The following is an 18,895-nucleotide window of genomic DNA, read 5'->3' as shown; positions in this document are numbered from 1 at the left end:
TCTAGCTGACCCAGTGTCTCTGGGTGGGGTTAGAGAGTTGCATGCAGAGATCAAAAGAGGCTTCCTGGAGTAGGAAGCTTGCTGGGACGAAGTCCCTTCCTGTTCTACATTCTTGCACTGGTGCCTCTGGGTTAGAGAAGAGAGCCTCAGGCTCACAGGAGCTTCCTAAACTGGGCCACATTTCTTTTTTAATATGGTTGACAACCAGATAATTTAAGAAATTTGTTTGAAACCATACCAAAAGCTTATGGCAGAGTGAACTTAGGTCTCCAGCAATAAGTCTAGGGCTCCATTTATGAAAGAAATAGTATCTGAAGCAATGCACAATTACTTATTAAGAGATTAACTTACTGCTTTTTCCCGTAACTTAACTAGAGCGTGAATATATTTTAAAACAGTTTTTCAACAAATACTGATATGAAGCATCTGCCATCTGACTTGCTTAATATCCTAGTAAACAAGAAAATCCATTAACACAAAAGCTTTTGCCAAATATTTCAACAGATTAATGCAGAGATACAATTTAGCCACCAAGAACACCACTTAAACACTGTGTTAGTCTCAGCAACAAATAACAGAGTTCTCAGAACTTCAATTTCTTCCTCCATAAAATGAGATAATATCTATACTTCAGAAAAATATGTATTTCATGCCTTTGAGGAAGAAGAAAAGATAATATGATAGAGGGGAAAAATATTCTGTAATATTCTACAACCTCCTTCTTCATATATAGAAAATATTACAGTTAAATACTGCAAAAGGCATAACATCTGCTAATTCTGGGGGAAATTAAAATATGTTGTTATTTTATTCTCTGAAATTCCCTGGGATTTTTTAACCTAAAAAGTGGGATCTGGGCTTCCCTGGCGGCGCAGTGGTTGAGAGTCCGCCTGCCGATGCAGGGTACACGGGTTCGTGCCCCGGTCCAGGAAGATCCCACATGCCGTGGAGCAGCTGGGCCCATGAGCCATGGCCGCTGAGCCTGTGCGTCCGGAGCCTGTGCTCCGCAACGGGAGAGGCCACAGCAGTGAGAGGCCCGCGTACCGCAAAAAAAAAAAAAGTGGGATCTGGATAACAAGGTCCTATTGTGTGACACAGGAAACTATATTCAATATCCTGTGATAAACCATAATGAAAAATATGAAAAAGAATGTATATAGATGTATAACTGAATCACTTTGCTGTACAGCAGAAATTAACACATTGTAAGTTAACTGTACTTCAATAAAATAAGTTTTTTAAAAAAGAAAAATATGTATTTGCCTGACACAGTAGATACTAAAAACACAGCAGTTATTGTTTACAATAGCAAAACAATATCTACCCTACAGGGTTAAGTTTTTTTAAATTTCTTAATACTTACAGCCTGATTTATTTTGTGTTAGGCTTGGCTCGTTGGGCCTCTGTTATTTTATGACCTTTTGCCACATAAATGTGTAATGCTTTCTCTAATTTTTCTTCTTCTCTAAGAAATTACGTACTGGGCCAATCTCTCCACTGCCACCCACTCTTACATGAAATCAGTTTAAAATGAACACCACACGCAGTCTTGAAAGAGAAAGGCCTGTGTATGGAGGTGGGGAGGGCCGTTTGTACTGCTCTGCCTTTGTGACTGGGAGAAAGAACTGTAGACTTTGGATTGACATGCATATGGGTCTAGAAGATACCTCTTTTTAAAAACTTGTTTTCACACCAAGGGATTTAAGTATCTATAAACACAGTCATTTATAACGCTGACAAAACTGTTCAATTACCAAATTAAATAAAATCTACAAAAACATTCAAATCAATAATGTTTATTGAATGGGACCTATGTGTTGTTCACTGAACTTGAAGCTCTTCCTGAATCTCTACTTATGAATATGGAACTGCCTACCAGGGAACACAGCTCGCCAAAAGCTGAGCATGCCTTTCACATGAAGGCAGAGGATGAGATGGGACAGCTACTTCTTTCTTTGTCATCCCTTCCCCAAATAACTGCAGGGCAAGGACAGCACAGAGTCCTTGGTAGGTATAAGACTCACTGAGATTGCACCTGCTTATTCCCACTGATCGTGAAGAGAAGGTTCGAAACCAAGTATCAACTATAGAGTCAGGGTCATCAAGTGAGAAAAACAGCCTTCCGAGGCATGGAGTTATGGGGTGTTTCGGGAGTGGAGACAGTTAAGATAAGATAAGATCTGGATTCACAGGATTCACCTACCTTTGCCCAGATAGCAGCTGACAGACCAAGAACAGGACTGACGGCTAAAATCACAAGGGTTAACTTCCAACCTTGTGTAAATCCTACTGTAAAACCGGTGAAGAATGTTGCCATTGACTGAAAGAATATTCCAATTTTGTCACCAATTCCTTCATTAATTTTGGAGACGTCACTAAAAGAAGAGACAGTGTTCGAAATAAACATCAGAATTGTGAACACAGAACTTTTCTCCTGAATCTAGCTGGCTTTTTTGTTTGTTCCAGTGTGGGGTAAATTAGTTTACATCTAGGATCTTGTACAGTCACGTCCCCAGCAAGCATCATGTTGCTGCTCTAATGCACACTCCCAGAGGATTTTCTCGAGTTTGGCAAGCCCAACACCTCATTCATTGCTAGCCATGCAAGTCCCCTCATACCCTGCCAGGGTTCTGGGAATGAAAAGATGCGTGAGACACGACTGCGGCTCAGAAGGAATTTCGTGTCATAATTACTTCTGAGTGATGCACTAATGTCTCCTAACAGATCTGATGACTTCTCTTTCATTTTGTAAGAGTCAGAAGCACATCGGAGTTCGACATAAACCCAGGTACTTACTCTGAGAGCCGGGTGTTAAGCTCCCCAGTGTCATGCACGTCAAACCAGCCTACCTCCTGCCGCATGACAGCATGAAAAAACTGTTTTCTAATTTTGTATACTTGTCTTCCTGCTGCCAGGCACCAGAATGAAACCTGGATGTAAGCGGCAACAAGCACGCCAGCCCCGATTCCACTGTAATAATAGGCGTACCTGGAAAACGACAAGAAAACTGCACATGCTCTGCTTTCTCATCAATGCACCTTCCCACAACAGACCACTCACCCTGCCTTTTCTGGTTGTCTGTCTATCTTGACCTCCTTCACAAGCAGAGTTGGTTGGCATCCAACTACAGCTGCCCTGTTACAGTGTCATGCTTAAGAGTGTGGTTTCTAGGGCTTCCCTGGTGGCACAGTGGTTGAGAGTCCGCCTGCCGATGCAGGGGACATGGGTTCGTGCCCCGGTCTGGGAGGATCCCACATGCCGCGGAGCGGCTGGGCCCGTGAGCCATGGCCGCCGAGCCTGCGTGTCCGGAGCCTGTGCTCCGCAACGGGAGAGGCCACAACAGTGAGAGGCCCGCGTACCGCAAAAAAAAAAAAAAAGACTGTGGTTTCTGTTTTGGCTCAAAGCCCCGCTCTTCACTTAACTGCTGTGTAGCCTTGCTTAACCTTTCTAAGCCTCAGTTTTCTGATTGGTAAAATGGAGAGAAGAACTATAACACAGTGGGACCTCCCTGGAGGTCCAGCAGTTAAGACGCCACGCTTCCACTGCAGGGGGCGCGGGTTCGATCCCTGTCTGGGGAAATAAGATCCCGCATGCCGCGAGGCACGGCCATTAAAAAAAAAAAAACTTTTACACAGTAACGTATGAATACACTTGGGCCCATGCCCAGCACAGAGTTAGCACCCAGAGAATGCCGGTTATTGTGAAAGACTTGTGTGGTGCCTTGAAGCGTCACAGCATCAGGTAATCTACCACTGTCCTCCTGCGTCGTTGGATTACCTCCGTATCAGCTGATGAGCACTTGGGGTGGTTTCTGCACATTGGAGAGTGGAAACAAGTGACAGAATTTGCCAGAAAGTGGAACCAAGAGATGGAAATGGTCCCCTGATCTTTTGGGTTATTCATCTGGCAGAGCTTAGATGCCACGAGACAATTGAAAATGAAAAGTATTTTTATATCATCTGCCCAACTGGCCATCATAAGTTATCCTGAAATGCTTAATGAATCAAGTAGCAGTCCTTCCAGTTTAAATTCTAAAAATAAAGAACATGAGCATCTTCTAAATCCAGACCCTTGACCATCTAGAAATGCTAAATGTGTGTTTCCTCATCTGAGTCTTCATGCTGAAAAAAGCAAGCAACTCATGTGCTTCACTAAGCACTTACATTTTAGGTAAAGACAAACATGCTAAAATGAAATACAGGATTTAAAAGTTTTTAAAAGTTCACTACTTGCCACCCTCAAAGAAAAATGCTTCTATAAACCATACAGAAGCTATAAGAATGGCATTGTGAAAAAGAAACGAAACTGAGTTATTTGTAGTGAGGTGGATGGACCTAGTCTGTCATACAGAGGGAAGTAAGTCAGAAAGAGAAAAACAGATACCGTATGCTAACACATATATATGGAATCTAAGAAAAAAAAAAAAGAAAAAAAGGTCATGAAGAACCTAGGGGCAAGACGGGAATAAAGACACAGACCTACTAGAGAACGGACTTGAGGACATGGGGAAGGGGAAGGGTAAGCTGGGACGAAGTGAGAGAGTGGCATGGGCATATATACACTACCAACCGTAAAATAGATAGCTAGAGGGAAGCAGCCGCATAGCACAGGGATATCTGCTCGTTGCTTTGTGACCACCTAGAGGCGTGGGATAGGAAGGGTGGGAGGAGGGAGACGCAAGAGGGAAGAGATATGGGAACATATTTATACGTATAACTGATTCACTTTGTTATAAAGCAGAAACTAACACACCACTGTAAAGCAATTATACTCCAATAAAGATGTTAAAAAATAAATTAATTAAATTAAATTTTAAAAAATGGCAGTGTGATAACCATATAGTTGCTGATGTCAATGTTTGCAACCTGGTGTAAACATATCTTCCCCAAGCTATACCTGGTAATTTACAATGTATTTATCAGGGAAGATGTAATTAGAATACTAAATTTTAGTTAATAGATAACAATATTTAATTATTATCCAAGTGTTAATGATATAGCGAGACAGTTAAAAAGAAACCTCATTTAAGAAGTAGAATGCATGCTTTGACAATAAATTAATGTATTGTAGGCCGTCAGTCTATGTTTACTCAAAACACACCTGTGCTTAAAGCATTTATAAAATGATTACAAGACATTCTGTTTTTCATCAATATTTTAAAAATGCCTCTCTATAGGAATATTTGGAAGTAATTCTCATCTTTCAAAATATGGTCAAATATCTCCATTTTCCTCAAATCTACAGAACCATTTATAGGATAATGTGGAATCATTATCTTCTGAATCACCAAGTAATACCTTTGGACATGTTTTATAAGCTGTTCTAAGAGCAAACTTCAAGATAAGTAAATCATTAATGAAAGCCTCCCCAAGGTGACTTAAGGTTAAAAGGACTATAGTTATTCTGGGACGCCTTGTTTCATATATTAGAATTAGATGCTGTGTTACAAAAAAAAATCCTGTTGATTGATCTCATGATATCATGACTAAAAATATCCAGGAATCAAACTAATAATTACAAAGCCATTGCAAATAATGTGATTCCTAATTTAACTGCATTTTAAATAAGGCCACTTTGAACTCCTCTAATTTCCCTGTAGATGATATTCTATATTTACCAATGCATACATCAGTCCAATCCAGGCTTAACCTTAACTTTAGCACATCTTATGCAGCAAATTATTTTCTTTAAAAAAAATATCCTACATTGTATCCTCCTAGAAACAATGATGTTGCTCTCCTCAAAACTTTGAATCTTTATTATAATAACGCAAAATTTTAAACATTGCTACAACTGGACTGAGACTGAAATGCTTAGCAATAGTAAGGAAAACATCTACTTACGTGGTCATTTCCTCCTCCAGCTTTTCGCCGAAATACGTACTGTCCAGAAAACCTAGATCACCACAAAGCATATACCGTTATATCTCTTTGTTTTCCATTAAAAATGAATCAAACTTGTGTCACTTAACAATTTACACAAAAATAGGTCAAACTGATTTAATTTCAATTATGTGTAAGCACCACGGCATCCATTCAAATCTTTTACTACCAGCTGTGTGCAACCACACACACACTAAATTCACTGAAGCTTATTTGCAAGAAGAAAGCCACACTGATTAAGGAGTCTGTCAGCAGAAATACTAGTGTCCCTGGATTAAAATATTTTATGCAATAGCACTGCAAGATGACATAGAGAAAAATCTTTTCTAGGCGCTTTGTCCTGATAAATATCAGTGCAGACTTGACACTAAAGCACTTAGTATTTCAAATAGAACACAGCATTTCTCCAGTTTTTATTTTTAGTTTAAAAATATAAAATACAGGGACTTCCCTGGTGGTGCAGCGGTTAAGACTCTGAGCTCCCAACGCAGGGGGCCCGGGTTCAATCCCTGGTCAGGGAACTAGATCCCACATGCATGCCACAACTAAGAGTTCACATGCCACAGCTAAGGAGCCTGTGAGCCACAACTAAGGAGCCAGCGAGCCTCAACTAAGGAGCCCACCTGCCACAACTATGGAGCTGGTGAGCCACAACTAAGGAGCCCACCTGCCGCAACTAAGGAGCCAGGGAGCCGCAACTAAATAAATAAATATAAATAAAAGAATTGCTAAAACATATATATATATATAGAAAATACAAAGAAAAATGTCATAAATACCAGTCAGCTCATCGTGCATTATTAGCAAATGTTAACGTTTTGGGACAAGGTACATTAAAACTTTAACACCCCTGCCTAAATACACACACACACACACACACACACACACACACACACACACACACGCACTAGCCACTGTTCATTATTCTGGGGTGAATTTTTTTCAGATTTTCTTTTCTGTATGCAAGTATACACATACACATATACACATACATGCTTATTTTAAAAGGCAGAATCACAGTCCACACTCTGGCCGATTTTCCATGTCAGTATGTGTGTATATATGTATATCTTTATTTTTTCCAAGTTGCATCTATTTCAGTTGCTTCCAATATCTTACTTTTACAAGCAATGCTGCATTAAACCTGTGCATATATATTAAATACGGTGAATATTTTTGCAGGGTAAGTTTTCATAATCAAGATGGCTGGATCAATAGGGAGGCACACTATAAATCTTGTAGTTATTTCAAAAGTTACAGTATAACGCGAGACAGCCTGGGTCAGATGAGTGTGATTTTGACAGGTGCAGGAAAGAGGAAGAAAAGTTTTTCTGGCAAAGGGAACAACATGGACAAAAGTTCAGCACATGTTTGAAGAATGAATAAGCCGCTTTGGCAGGGGTGTGGGTGTGTTGTGTGGATGGAAGGAGGTGGATATATGGTTGAAAGATAATCTAGGCCCCACAGGTATGGTGTATAAAAACTAGTAAGCATTCCCTGGTTTTGAGCAGAAAAGGACAAGAGTAGAGGTTTGGTCTAGGATGGCTTAGCTACCAGAAATGTGTAAGTTTAACTGGAACAGGGGAGACTGACAGATGGAGCTACTGCAATTAAGTAAGGAAAGAGGGTGGAAATGAGAATAGGAAAGAAGGAAAGTACCCATAAGATCTAGAGAGTGAGAAGTTACAGGCTCTAGCAACCGATGGAACAGAAGTAGCAAGAGTAACAATTAAAAAAAAAGACCAAGACCTTGAGTTTAAGCATCGGGACAAGGGTGATGTCGTGGTGGGACATAAGAAGTCAGCAAAAAGATGAGATCTGGGCAGATGTGAGCAGATTATTAGTTCAGTTCTGAAGATCTTTATTCTGTGGTACCTGGGACATTCTACTGAAGATGTCCAGTAAGTATTCAAACTGTGGCCCTCCAGTTCTAGACAGAGTTAGGTCTTAAGATGTAGGAGTCTCACATCTTAGAGGTCATAGCTAAATTCAAGAAAGAAAAAAGCCATCTCTTCTCACCTGTGAGGACAGGATGGCAGGTAGGGAGGAAATGACAACCAAGCACAGCACCCCACGGAAGGCTACATTTAGGAGTAAGAGAGAAAGTAGGAAGTCATAGAGAGATGCAGAGATGTAGCAAAACATGCAGCAGAGAAACTCGACAGCTTCCACTTTATGTCAACTGGAATAAGTGTACAGATAAATTTCTAATCAGTTATGATATTGCTTCTGCTCCATATTTTCAAAGATAAAACAGGATATTAAATATTGATAGCTGGGTGAGGATTTTTCTCCACATCAGTCTCAGAAGATCTCATTGCAGATGATCTAGGCAGGAAATGTCAATAGTGTGTATCACAACCAAATCAAGACAAATTTTCAAGTCTAACTAAATATCTGTTTTCTACTCATTGCTACTACCAGCTTTCTCAATTCTAGAGATAAGGGACCAGGAGAATTTGAACAAACATTCTTTGGCAATGGTGGCTTCTAGGGCTACCATCATATTTATTCAGCTCAGAAAGTAAAAATTATGTTCAAGGTCAAAACTGAGTCCTTTATGTTTATGTGTACAATATTCTCTCTCTCTCTCTCAGTGTGTGTGTGTATATATATATAAATAATTTCAGTCATCAGAAACCAACTCTTGCACCAAGTACCTTTTATTTGTGCTTCGGTGGTGTCAAAGTGCACCAGTAAATTAAAAAATGGAGCATTCAAGTCCTCTGACAGAGATGATCTCTACTCACCAAAGAATGAAATAAAGATATGTTCTTTAAACTCCCTCCAATCAATTTTTCTTTTCCTCCTATCAACTTTTATTAATTAAGAGCTCTCTGGCCCAGAGATTTTTCTTTCCTCTATGAGCTGCTCATAAAATTCTTATCCTGAGGCATTTTTTTCCAGAAAACCAAAACTTTGAGGCTAAAATGACTTTAGAGATCATATAGCCCAATAACTTTTTACCTGTATGGATCTCAAAGGGCTACTGCCCAGATCAACCGTTATAAAGAAGAATACTGGAAAAGTATCCAAAGATTATTATTATTTTTCAGTGAGAAAATCCAGAAGCTCTCTGGGCTGTATAACAATATCAGCCAAATGATCAGTAGAGAAAAGCCAAAATTTTTTTATCCTAAAACCAAATCTTTTTTTTTTAATTAAAGTATAGTTGATTTACAATGTTGTATTAGTTTCAGGTATACAGCACAGTGATTCATATATATATATTTATATATATATATATATATATATATATATATATATGTACTTCTTTTAGATTCTTTTCCCATATAGGTTATTACAGAATATTGAGAAGAGTTCCCTGTGCTATACAGTAGGTCCTTGTTGGTTATCTATTTTACATACAGTAGTGCGTGTATGTTAATCCCAACCTCCTAATTTATCCCCACTCCCCCAACAAGAAAAGGCAAACATTTCAGTGTAGCTTTTATTTTAATAAAATACTTGGTTGGGGCTTCCCTGGTGGCGCAGTGGTTGAGAGTCCGCCTGCTGATGCAGTGGACGTGGGTTCAAGCCCCGGTCCGGGAGGATCCCACATGCCGCGGAGCGGCTGGGCCCGTGAGCCATGGCCGCTGAGCCTGCGCGTCCGGAGCCTGTGCTCCGCAACGGGAGAGGCCACAACAGTGAGAGGCCCACATACCAGAACCTCATTCTCCTGGTTCTCCCGCCACTCTGATCCCTCTCTCGGTCTCATTCACCGGTTCCTCATGCTCTCCCTCCTCTCTCCATGCTGGTGTTTCCCAGAATTTTATGCTCACTCCCAGGATGACCTCGACCACTTCTGCAGCTTCAGTGACTCCTGCATCTGTCCTTAAGCCACTAAAATGCTCTGCGTCCTCATGGCTAGTGCTCTGGTTCAGGTCTCCGTCATCTCTTACCTCTGCTCTAACAAAAGCCTCCTAACTGGTCTTTCTACTCCAATCAGATCTTTATATTGCCACCAGATTTTATCTTTGGGAACAAGAATATAATTATGTTGCTTCTGTTAATAACCTTCAATGACAGTCCACTGCACGAAGGATAAAGTCCAGGATCCATCACATGTCCTATTGGTCCCTTTGTAATCTTACCACAATAAGTCACACAACGACTTTCCAGATGACTTTTAACCCCACACCTTTCACCTCATCCCAGCAGCCAGGGAATTGCACAGTCACCATCTCGGGGTCGGGGTCGGGGTCGGGGTCGGGGTCGGGGAAGCTGCAGCATAAAAGAAAACAGTGCCCAAGTCTCTGCTTGACTGTTGTGTTCCTGAAGCCTTTGCCCTTGGGGACTAGAGAGGAAACTGGACACGACAAAATATTTTGCTTAAATTTCATGAGACTAAGCTCCGCCCTTTTAGACTAAAAACTACTTTTCACATACTAAGATGAGAGGCAGTAGAGAAGTGATGACAGCTTTCCTCCTCCAAGCCTTTATTCATTCCCCTCTCTCTACCCTTTCACCACGATCTCGCTCCTGGAAAAGACCTCTCCTCCATGAATGAGCTCAATATGACCTCCTTCCAAGTGGCTTACCCCCAAAGAGGGTGACTGACAAGATTCCAGAGTAACTGACACACGATTCAATTTACTAAATCAACACTAGAATAGACATACCATAGTTTATAGCCATCTCCTCCTTCCACTCCCATTGGTGTGACCTCCTAGAGAACAGGAGGGTACATTTATCTTTGTACTCTCGGTGCACACCCTGCTCTATCTGCTGTACGCAAGCTTGTCCCAAAGATGTACAAAGGTTTCACAGAGCTACCACACATGCAGACCATTTATGAAAATATTCCAACCAACCATTCTCTTATTTTGTATATGCGTCTCATGTGTTGTAGAATTAAACAGAGATACAACAGACCACTACCCTACTACCTGGGGTAAGGAAAGCCTTTTCTAAAACCAAGTAAGGGACTTCCTTGGTGGCCCAGTGGGTAAGACTCCACGCTCCCAATGCAAGGGGCCCAGGTTCGATCCCTGGTAGGGGAACTAGATCCCTCATGCATGCCGCAACTAAGAGTTCACATGCCGCAACTAAGAAGTCTGCATGCTGCAACTAAAAGATCCCGCATGCCGCAAACTTGCTGTTTTACCTGGCAAGCATCCATGACAGATGTAATTTACACCCAGGGACTCCCTGATTAAAGACATTAGTAAACCACTGCTTTCAATGGTCTTCAAGGTCCATTCTAGCTCAAGAATGCTAGGATTCCAGTTTTCCCAGTCTTGTGCAGGAAACTCCATCAAACACAAGCAAGAGGATTAGGACTGACATATATACACTATCATATGTAAAATAGATAGCTAGCAGGAACATGCTATAAAGCACAGGAAACTCAGCTCCGTGCTCTGTGACGACCTAGGTGGGTGGGACGGGAGGGAGATGCAAGAGGGAAGGGCCGTATGTATACATAGAGCTGATGCACGGCACTGTACAGCAGAAACGAACACAACATAGTAAAGCAATTATACCCCAATTAAAAAAAAAAAACACACAAGCAATCGGAATTTGGACCTTCTGCCTAGATCAATCCCTCTGACACTTGCCTGACAGTGTGGTTGAGCTGACTGCACGTGACAGAGGTGACTCTGGGAGCCACAGTCACCTCACGTGTGCTGCTTTCACACTGGCCTGAAGAGCTGTGCCTTGGGGCTGACCTGCCTGATATACCAATACGTAAGTCTACAGGATGGCACCTTAGGGAGAGAAAAGACCAAGTGGAAAGTACTAGCGTTTGCTTCAATTTTAGGCAGAGTTTGAAACCACAAGTAGAGTGGGAAAAATACCAGAATAAAAGGCAGGATTCCTGACCCAGGAACTCAGCTCTGTCCACGAACAAGCAATTCCATTCTGGTCACTTTGTCTCAACTTCCTGAGCATTGGTTTCTACATCTATCAAATTATGGGTTTGGGCCAGATAATTTTCTAGGCTCTTTTTCACCTACAGAATTCTGTGATTCCGTCTTTCATTTATTCATCGCACTTCTTAAGCACCTATAATGGGTCAGGTGTTGTCTATCTTCATTTTTTTTTTTGCTGACTTTTATAATATATTGTAGAGAGTACATTCTAACTAATCTACTTTTTGGCTCGAAGAAACATTTCCCCAATACTAACCAAAAAAAACAAAAAAAATCTGACCATACTACACTACTACTACTATTCCAGAAAAACTAGTCATATTTTAAGTTTTAACTCAGACTTAAAAATAAACTACCACACTGGGACTTCCCTGATGGTTAAGACTCCACACTCCCAATGCAGGGGGCCCAGGGTTCAATCCCTGGCCAGGGAACTAGATTCCACATGCATGCCGCAACTAAGAGCCTGCATGTCACAACTAAAAGATCTTGCACACCACAACTAAAGATCCCACGTACGGCAACTAAAGATCCCGCACGCAGCAACAAAGATCCCACGTGCCACAACTAAGACCTGGGGCAGCCAAAGAAAGAAATCAATAATTTTAAAAATAATTAAATAAATAAGCTGCCACACAAAACACTATACTTCTAAATATTCTGTCATTATTTGGTACTCAATTTTCCAGAAATTTATCTCTCAGAATTTTTCCCATGAAATGGTTAGCAGCAGAGGAAAGCCTTGAGCAAATGAAAAGAAAACATCCATCACAGAAATTTTTATGAAGTACTTAGAACTGAAGTATTAACTAACATTCTAGTCTGGAGAATACTCATAATGCTAGCCTTGAGGACAGAGACAGCAATGTTTTCTGTTTACAACACCAAAGTCTTGAAACACATATTCAAGATCTGCATATGATTTATATGCTCATAGTTTAAGCAGCAAAATATAGATATTACTTTTTTTATATTTATATTACTTATATAAATATAAGTTATAAATATATTTCCACATTTCCCCTTTTTCTCTGAATTATTAACTTGTACTAGAATTTGAGTATCTCATTTGTTCCATTCCTCAGCCCACAATCTGGTAGGAGGTTAAACAGAACCAACCATGATATAGTTATGGAGAAAGACAGAAGCCATTCATGTGGATGTACCATCGATTGAACCATTAGAGACAATAAATAATGAAGAGTTTATGTGAAGAGTACTTCTGGGTGTTACCCACAGTGAGACACGGCAGATCTCCCTCACGTACTTTCATTTCTCGATTAACACATAATCCTCACTGTCTTCCTTTCTGGGTGTCCCTCTGTCTTCTTCAGTGCATGGACTTGGGACTGGTCTGCATGCGTTCAAATACTGACTAATTACTAACTCTATGACCTCAGGCAACTTAAATATACTCAACCCTCTGGGCCCTGGTTTCCTCATCTGTAACGTATAGATAATAATAGTATCAACCTCACGTCCATGAAAGAAATAAAGGAGTTAATATATGTAAAGCACTAAGAACAGTGCCCAGCACGTATTAAGTGCTCAATAAAAATTGGCTTTAGTTACTGCTAAAAATTGAGTCTTCCTCAAGGCTTAGAACTCCCCATTCCTTTTACTTTTCCCCATATCCTATCCCAGGAGATTTATCATTCCTTCAACTCAAATGTTGTCAAATCTCTAGTCCAATTCTTTATGCCAAGATTCAGTCTCATTTCTTAAACTGCCTGGATATCATTTACACTTGTACGCAACTTGTCACCTTTAACACGACGTGTCTAAAATCACAAGCACCTTTATCCAGGCTCATGTGCAGGCAGTGAATAGTCTCATGAGGAAGATGAGAATTCACAGAACACTACAGAATTTCAGCAGTGGTTAAGTTCTGTTCACACAGATGACTTCGCAAGGCCCAAGTCATCAGAGATTTTAAGGCAAAGGCAAAACCTAACAAGATAGAGATATAAGGGAGTAGGATGTCGGGAAATCAGATCCACAACAAAAAGAACAGAATGAAGGCCACTGTCTGATAAACAGAGAAAGGCACTGGGAGAAGAGAAAGCCTTTGAGGGGTCTATTACAGCAGCATAAAAGGATCTGCCTGGGGCTTCCCTGGTGGCGCAGTGGTTGAGAGTCCGCCTGCCGATGCAGGAGACACGGGTTCGTGCCCCGGTCCGGGAAGATCCCACATGCCGCGGAGCGGCTGGGCCCGTGAGCCATGGCCGCTGAGCCTGCGCGTCCGGAGCCTGTGCTCCGCAACGGGAGAGGCCACACAGTGAGAGGCCCGCGTACCGCAAAAAAAAAAAAGGATCTGCTTGCTCAAAAAGTTTTTCAAACTGTCTAGTTAAATCCTATGTTTAGTGTAAAACTCTGAGGCTTTCGAGAGCCTTAGCAAATCTAAGTCTCCTGAAGCAAGGAATACTTCCTGTCCAACAAGGAGGCTCTGGTACCTAGCCTACCCCAAAGAGAGGTCATGAGGTTCTACCCAGGGAAGGGCAAGAAGAAAGGTCTGAGAGTGTCTGAGGCCCCAGTAGGCTGGCCCTCCCACCAGAAGCATCAGAAAGCTCATTTGCCCTCGGCTCCAGGACCAGCATCAAAACCTTTGCTATCTACTCCCCTCACCTAGGCAGCTTTCAGGACATTTGGAAGTCTGAATCTACAAACACATTTATGACAAGATACTGAGTGTTCTAGGGTAAAAATTACAACAGAGATAGCATGGAGCCTTGAAAAGACACAGAAGGATATACAGGGGAGTGGCAATCAGGAATGGTGGCGAGAGAAGGGTATTAACTGTATTTTTTAATTTAATATTTGTTTTTAAATGGTTTCACTTGTCACATAGAACATGTCTATTTTGTGCATGAGAGAGGTACCATCTGACCAAACTTGGTTATCACCTCCTCTTGGAAGCCTGCCATGATTCCTAGATGGAGCCAGACACCCATCCTCTCCTTCCCAAGTAGTTTGTGTATCTCTGTATCATAGCACTAATCATATCCAACTGCATTTGTTGGCTCCCTTGTCCATTCCGCCCATTATGCTAAATTTCTTGGGGGATGGGAATGAATACTTAGGACACATACCATGGCTGGCTCACAGAATGCTTTAATACATATTCACTGGTGGACTGATCGAAGATAATAACCCCCTACTCAATACCCTGCCTCAGAGATTGGCAACCCTTTCCTGTAAAGGATCAGATGATATTTTAGGCTTTGTGGACCATATGGTCTCTGTCACAACAACTCTACTGCACCACTGTGTTGGGAAAGTAGCCACAGATCATACTCAAATGAATGGGCATGGCTGTGTTCCATTAAAACTTTATGTATAGATACTGAAATTTCAACTTCATATCATTTTTATGTGTCACAAAAATATTCTTCTTTTAATTTTTCCCAGTGATTTAAAAACGTAAAAATCATTCTAAGCTCACAAGTGGCATAAAAAGAGGCAAGAGGCCAGATATTGCCCACGGGCCATAGTTTGAGGACCTTTGCCTTCCGCGATAGACCTGCCTAGCAGTCCTCAGTTCCTAAGGAAATGCTGCTGAAAGGGATAATTCACATCTGTAACAGGTACTGAGTGATTTGCAGTATGCCTTTCAACAAATATGAAAACTGAGGTAGTATCACAGAGCTCTATAAAGATGAAATGAGATAAGGAACCATATCATCACTGCAGGTTATGAAGGTTCATTTGTGAGGAACATGGAAGTATGAGTTTCCTGTTGATAATAATAACAATAATTAACATTGAGTACTTTTTTATGACTAAATTCTCTTCCATGAGCCTTCAATGAGGAATCCACTGGATCTTCACAACCATTCTATGAAGTAGGTTCTATTGTTATCCAACCTTTTTTTGAAGTTGAGAAATTAAAGTATGAAAAAATTCCCCAAACCTAACTAAAAAGTGGGGCAAAGGTGGGGTTTCAGTCGCAGGCAGTCCAACTCCAGAGCCTGCACTTCAACCATTGAATACAGTGCCTCTCAAGAAGGTGACACAGACAGAGACAAAACTTCCAAATACTTCTCTAAATTTTCCCAAGATTGGAAGAGGGAGCTGAATGGGAAGGATTGGCAAGGAATGCAACGTCAACTACTCCCCCCGTTGGAAACCCTATGATCCGGACATCTATGAAGATGCAGTCCAAACCACCAGCTTACGAGCTAATGCAGAGGCCTAGGAGGAGCTAGTCTCCACAGCTGGACCGTTCTGAGAACTGATGTATGCTGTTGGGTAACTAAGACAGGTTACTGCCCATCTCACATGTCTAAAGGTGGACCAGGTAGCAAACACCAAGACATAGTAATCTTCAGTACTTCTACTTAAAGAGATCAATTATTTTCTTATGAGAGTAAAGGCCAATTAACATCTGGGTGATGGAGATATAATGTATGTATATGTTAACGCACTTGGTTTTTTTTTTTTAAAAAAGACTAGTCAAACATGCACCCCAATGTTCACAGCAGCATTATTCGCAACTGCCAAGATATGGAAGCAACCTAAGTGCCCACTGACGGATAAATAAAGAAGATGTGGTACATATATACAATAGAATACTACTCAGCCACAGAAAAGAACAAACTTTTGGCACTGGCAGCAACATGCATGGACTTGGAGGGCATTACGATAAGTGAAATCTCAGACAAAGAAAGACAAATATTGTATGATATTATCACTTATATGTGGAACCTAAAAAACACAACAGGGCTTTCCTTGGTGGCGCAGTGGTTAAGAATCCGCCTGCCGATGCAGGAGACACGGGTTCGAGCCCTAGTCCGGGAAGATCCCACATGCCACAGAGTGACTAAGCCTGTGCGCCATGACTACTGAGCCCGCGCTCTAGAGCCCGCGAGCCGCAACTACTGAGCCCGCATGCTGCAACTAGTGAAGCCCGAGCACCTAGAGCCCGTGCTCCACAACAAGAGAAGCCACCACAACGAGAAGCCCGCGCACTGCAATGAAGAGTAGCCCCCCCGCTAGCCACAACTAGAGAAAGCCCGCGCACAGCAACGAAGACCCAACACAGTCAAAAATAAATTAAATAAATAAATAAACCACAACAAACTAGTAAATATAATAAAAGAGAAGCAGACTCACAGATACAGAGAACTAACTAGTGGTTACCAGTGTGTGTGGGAGCAATATAGGGGTGGAGGAGTGGGAGATACAAACTACTGGGTGTAAGACAGGGTCAGGGATGTATTGTACAACACGGGGAATATAGCCAGGATTTTGTAATAACTGGAAATAGAAAGTAACCATGAAACACTGTATAAAAAAAATTTTAGGGGCTTCTCTGGTGGCGCAGTGATTGAGAGTCCGCCTGCCGATGCAGGGGACACGGGTTCGTGCCCCGGTCTGCGAAGATCCCACATGCCGCGGAGCGGCTGGGCCCGTGAGCCATGGTCGCTGAGCCTGCGCGTCCGGAGCCTGTGCTCCACAACGGGAGAAGCCACAACAGTGAGAGGCCCGCGTACCGCAAAAAAATAAAAAATAAAAAATTTAAATTAAAAAATAGAAAATAAATTTTGAAGAAGACCAATCCACATAGCACAAGTGAGTCTACTCTGGCCCATCCAAGTTCAGCTCTGCTAGCTTCAGGCAGCCATGTAATAGTCTACTCTTCCCAGACTGGGCCAATTTTCAACAGTTGTGTTAATAGCCCAATATTTCCTGATAAACACAGCTGAGTTCAGCAGCTGGCCCTCCATGGAATGCATGCAGGTGCACAGCATAATAAGTAGAACACCTCCCACAGTTAGATCAATGTGTGTGTCTGGATTTCATAAAAAGTGGGTAGGATAAGAATGGGCACAGATGTACATATAAAGTCAGCTGAGCTGCCACAGAGCCCTGAAAAGTAGTGAGAGAACCAACTCCAAAGAGTATTGCTAAATGATAGCATGCCTGGGAACCAATGAACTCAGAGAGCACCAAGTGCTTCCTTTTGGCGAACGGTATGAAAGAAAGGTGCCAGTCCAAACATAGAACAACATCTTTTGCCAGGTCCCTTTGAATGCCATGAAGGGGCATGATAAATGTGTAAGAATTTTACAGAGCTCAAACATACTATAAAATTTTCTGGCCCAATTCATTACGTGTCTTCACAGAACTGAAGCAGTCCCGCCTCAGGGTAAACAATGTGCTCTTCAGAATCACAAAAAAGAGTTCCCCGGATCCACAGACAGGTATCAGAGGATCCAGAAATACCCCCAGTTGGCATGCCTATTAGTTGGCATGCATATATTCTGGGGGAAAGGATTCAGAGTATTCATCAGAGACTTATGCAAAAGCTACATCACTTTATTCTCCCGTGTGTTCTCAAACAGGCCTTATCAAGGTTTCTACCCCTGGACTGCACAACAGGCTGCAAGTCTTCAGGTATGCTTGACCAAAGGTGACTTGGGAGCTCACAGCTATCAACCAGTCCCTCCTCAATCAAGTTCGAGAGTGTGAAAGTGTGTGTGCGTGACACCCTAGTCCATTCACTTTCTCACTCTCCTAAGAAACTTGTTTTAATTTTTTCTTTTGGCCATGCCACAAGGCTTATGGAATTTTAGTTCCCCAGCCAGGAATCAAACCCAGGCCCTCAGCAGTGAGAGCGCAGAGTCCTAACCACTGGACTGCCAGGGAATCCCCATAAACTTGTTTTCGATCTCCTTTCTTTTTCAGCCAAATGTCTTACTTTTTATTTGACTGAAAAAATTGAAGTTATCAGAAGAAAAGTTCCACAAATTCTCATGTCCTCGTCTACCCACCTTTGGGCATTGACACTCAAATACTCTCTTCCCACCCGTTATTGTGGGTGAACTATTTGTGCTCCTACCTCAAGCAAGTATTCCATCTTGAGCATAAGATTCCATCCTTTCTCAAGGATATCACTCAAACAAATTTCCTTCCTTTCTCGCAGAGCATCACTTTCTCCTCTCTTTTGGATCATTTCCATTAGCATACAAACAAGCTGTTATTTCTCTCATCCTAAAACACACACACACACACACACACACAACTTCTCTGGTCCCCATTTCTCCATTTTCATGTTTCCAAGGAGTCTAACCTGGGACTTCCCCAGTGGCGCAGTGGGTAAGACTCCAAGCTCCCAAGGCAGGGGGCCTGGGTTCG

The 18,895-nt window shown here is 41.8% G+C and overlaps 1 protein-coding gene across 1 annotated transcript in view; it reads right to left on the bottom strand.

Moving 5' to 3' along the window:
• The window catches only part of ABCB1 (ATP binding cassette subfamily B member 1), a 106,280-nt gene that overhangs the window by 71,329 nt on the left and 16,056 nt on the right, over nt 1-18,895 (bottom strand). The window contains exons 5-7 of the mRNA XM_004263504.3: nt 5,844-5,895; nt 2,797-2,988; nt 2,204-2,375 (exon numbers count right to left, since the gene is read on the bottom strand). Coding sequence (XP_004263552.1) covers nt 2,204-2,375; nt 2,797-2,988; nt 5,844-5,895 — 416 coding nt within the window. The remainder of the gene's footprint in view (nt 1-2,203; nt 2,376-2,796; nt 2,989-5,843; nt 5,896-18,895) is intronic.

Source organism: Orcinus orca, chromosome 9, assembly GCF_937001465.1.
Source record: "Orcinus orca chromosome 9, mOrcOrc1.1, whole genome shotgun sequence".
Taxonomy (NCBI): Eukaryota; Metazoa; Chordata; class Mammalia; order Artiodactyla; family Delphinidae; genus Orcinus; species Orcinus orca.
Note: the sequence above shows the minus strand (reverse complement) of the source record. Positions and strands in the feature narration are given on the sequence as shown.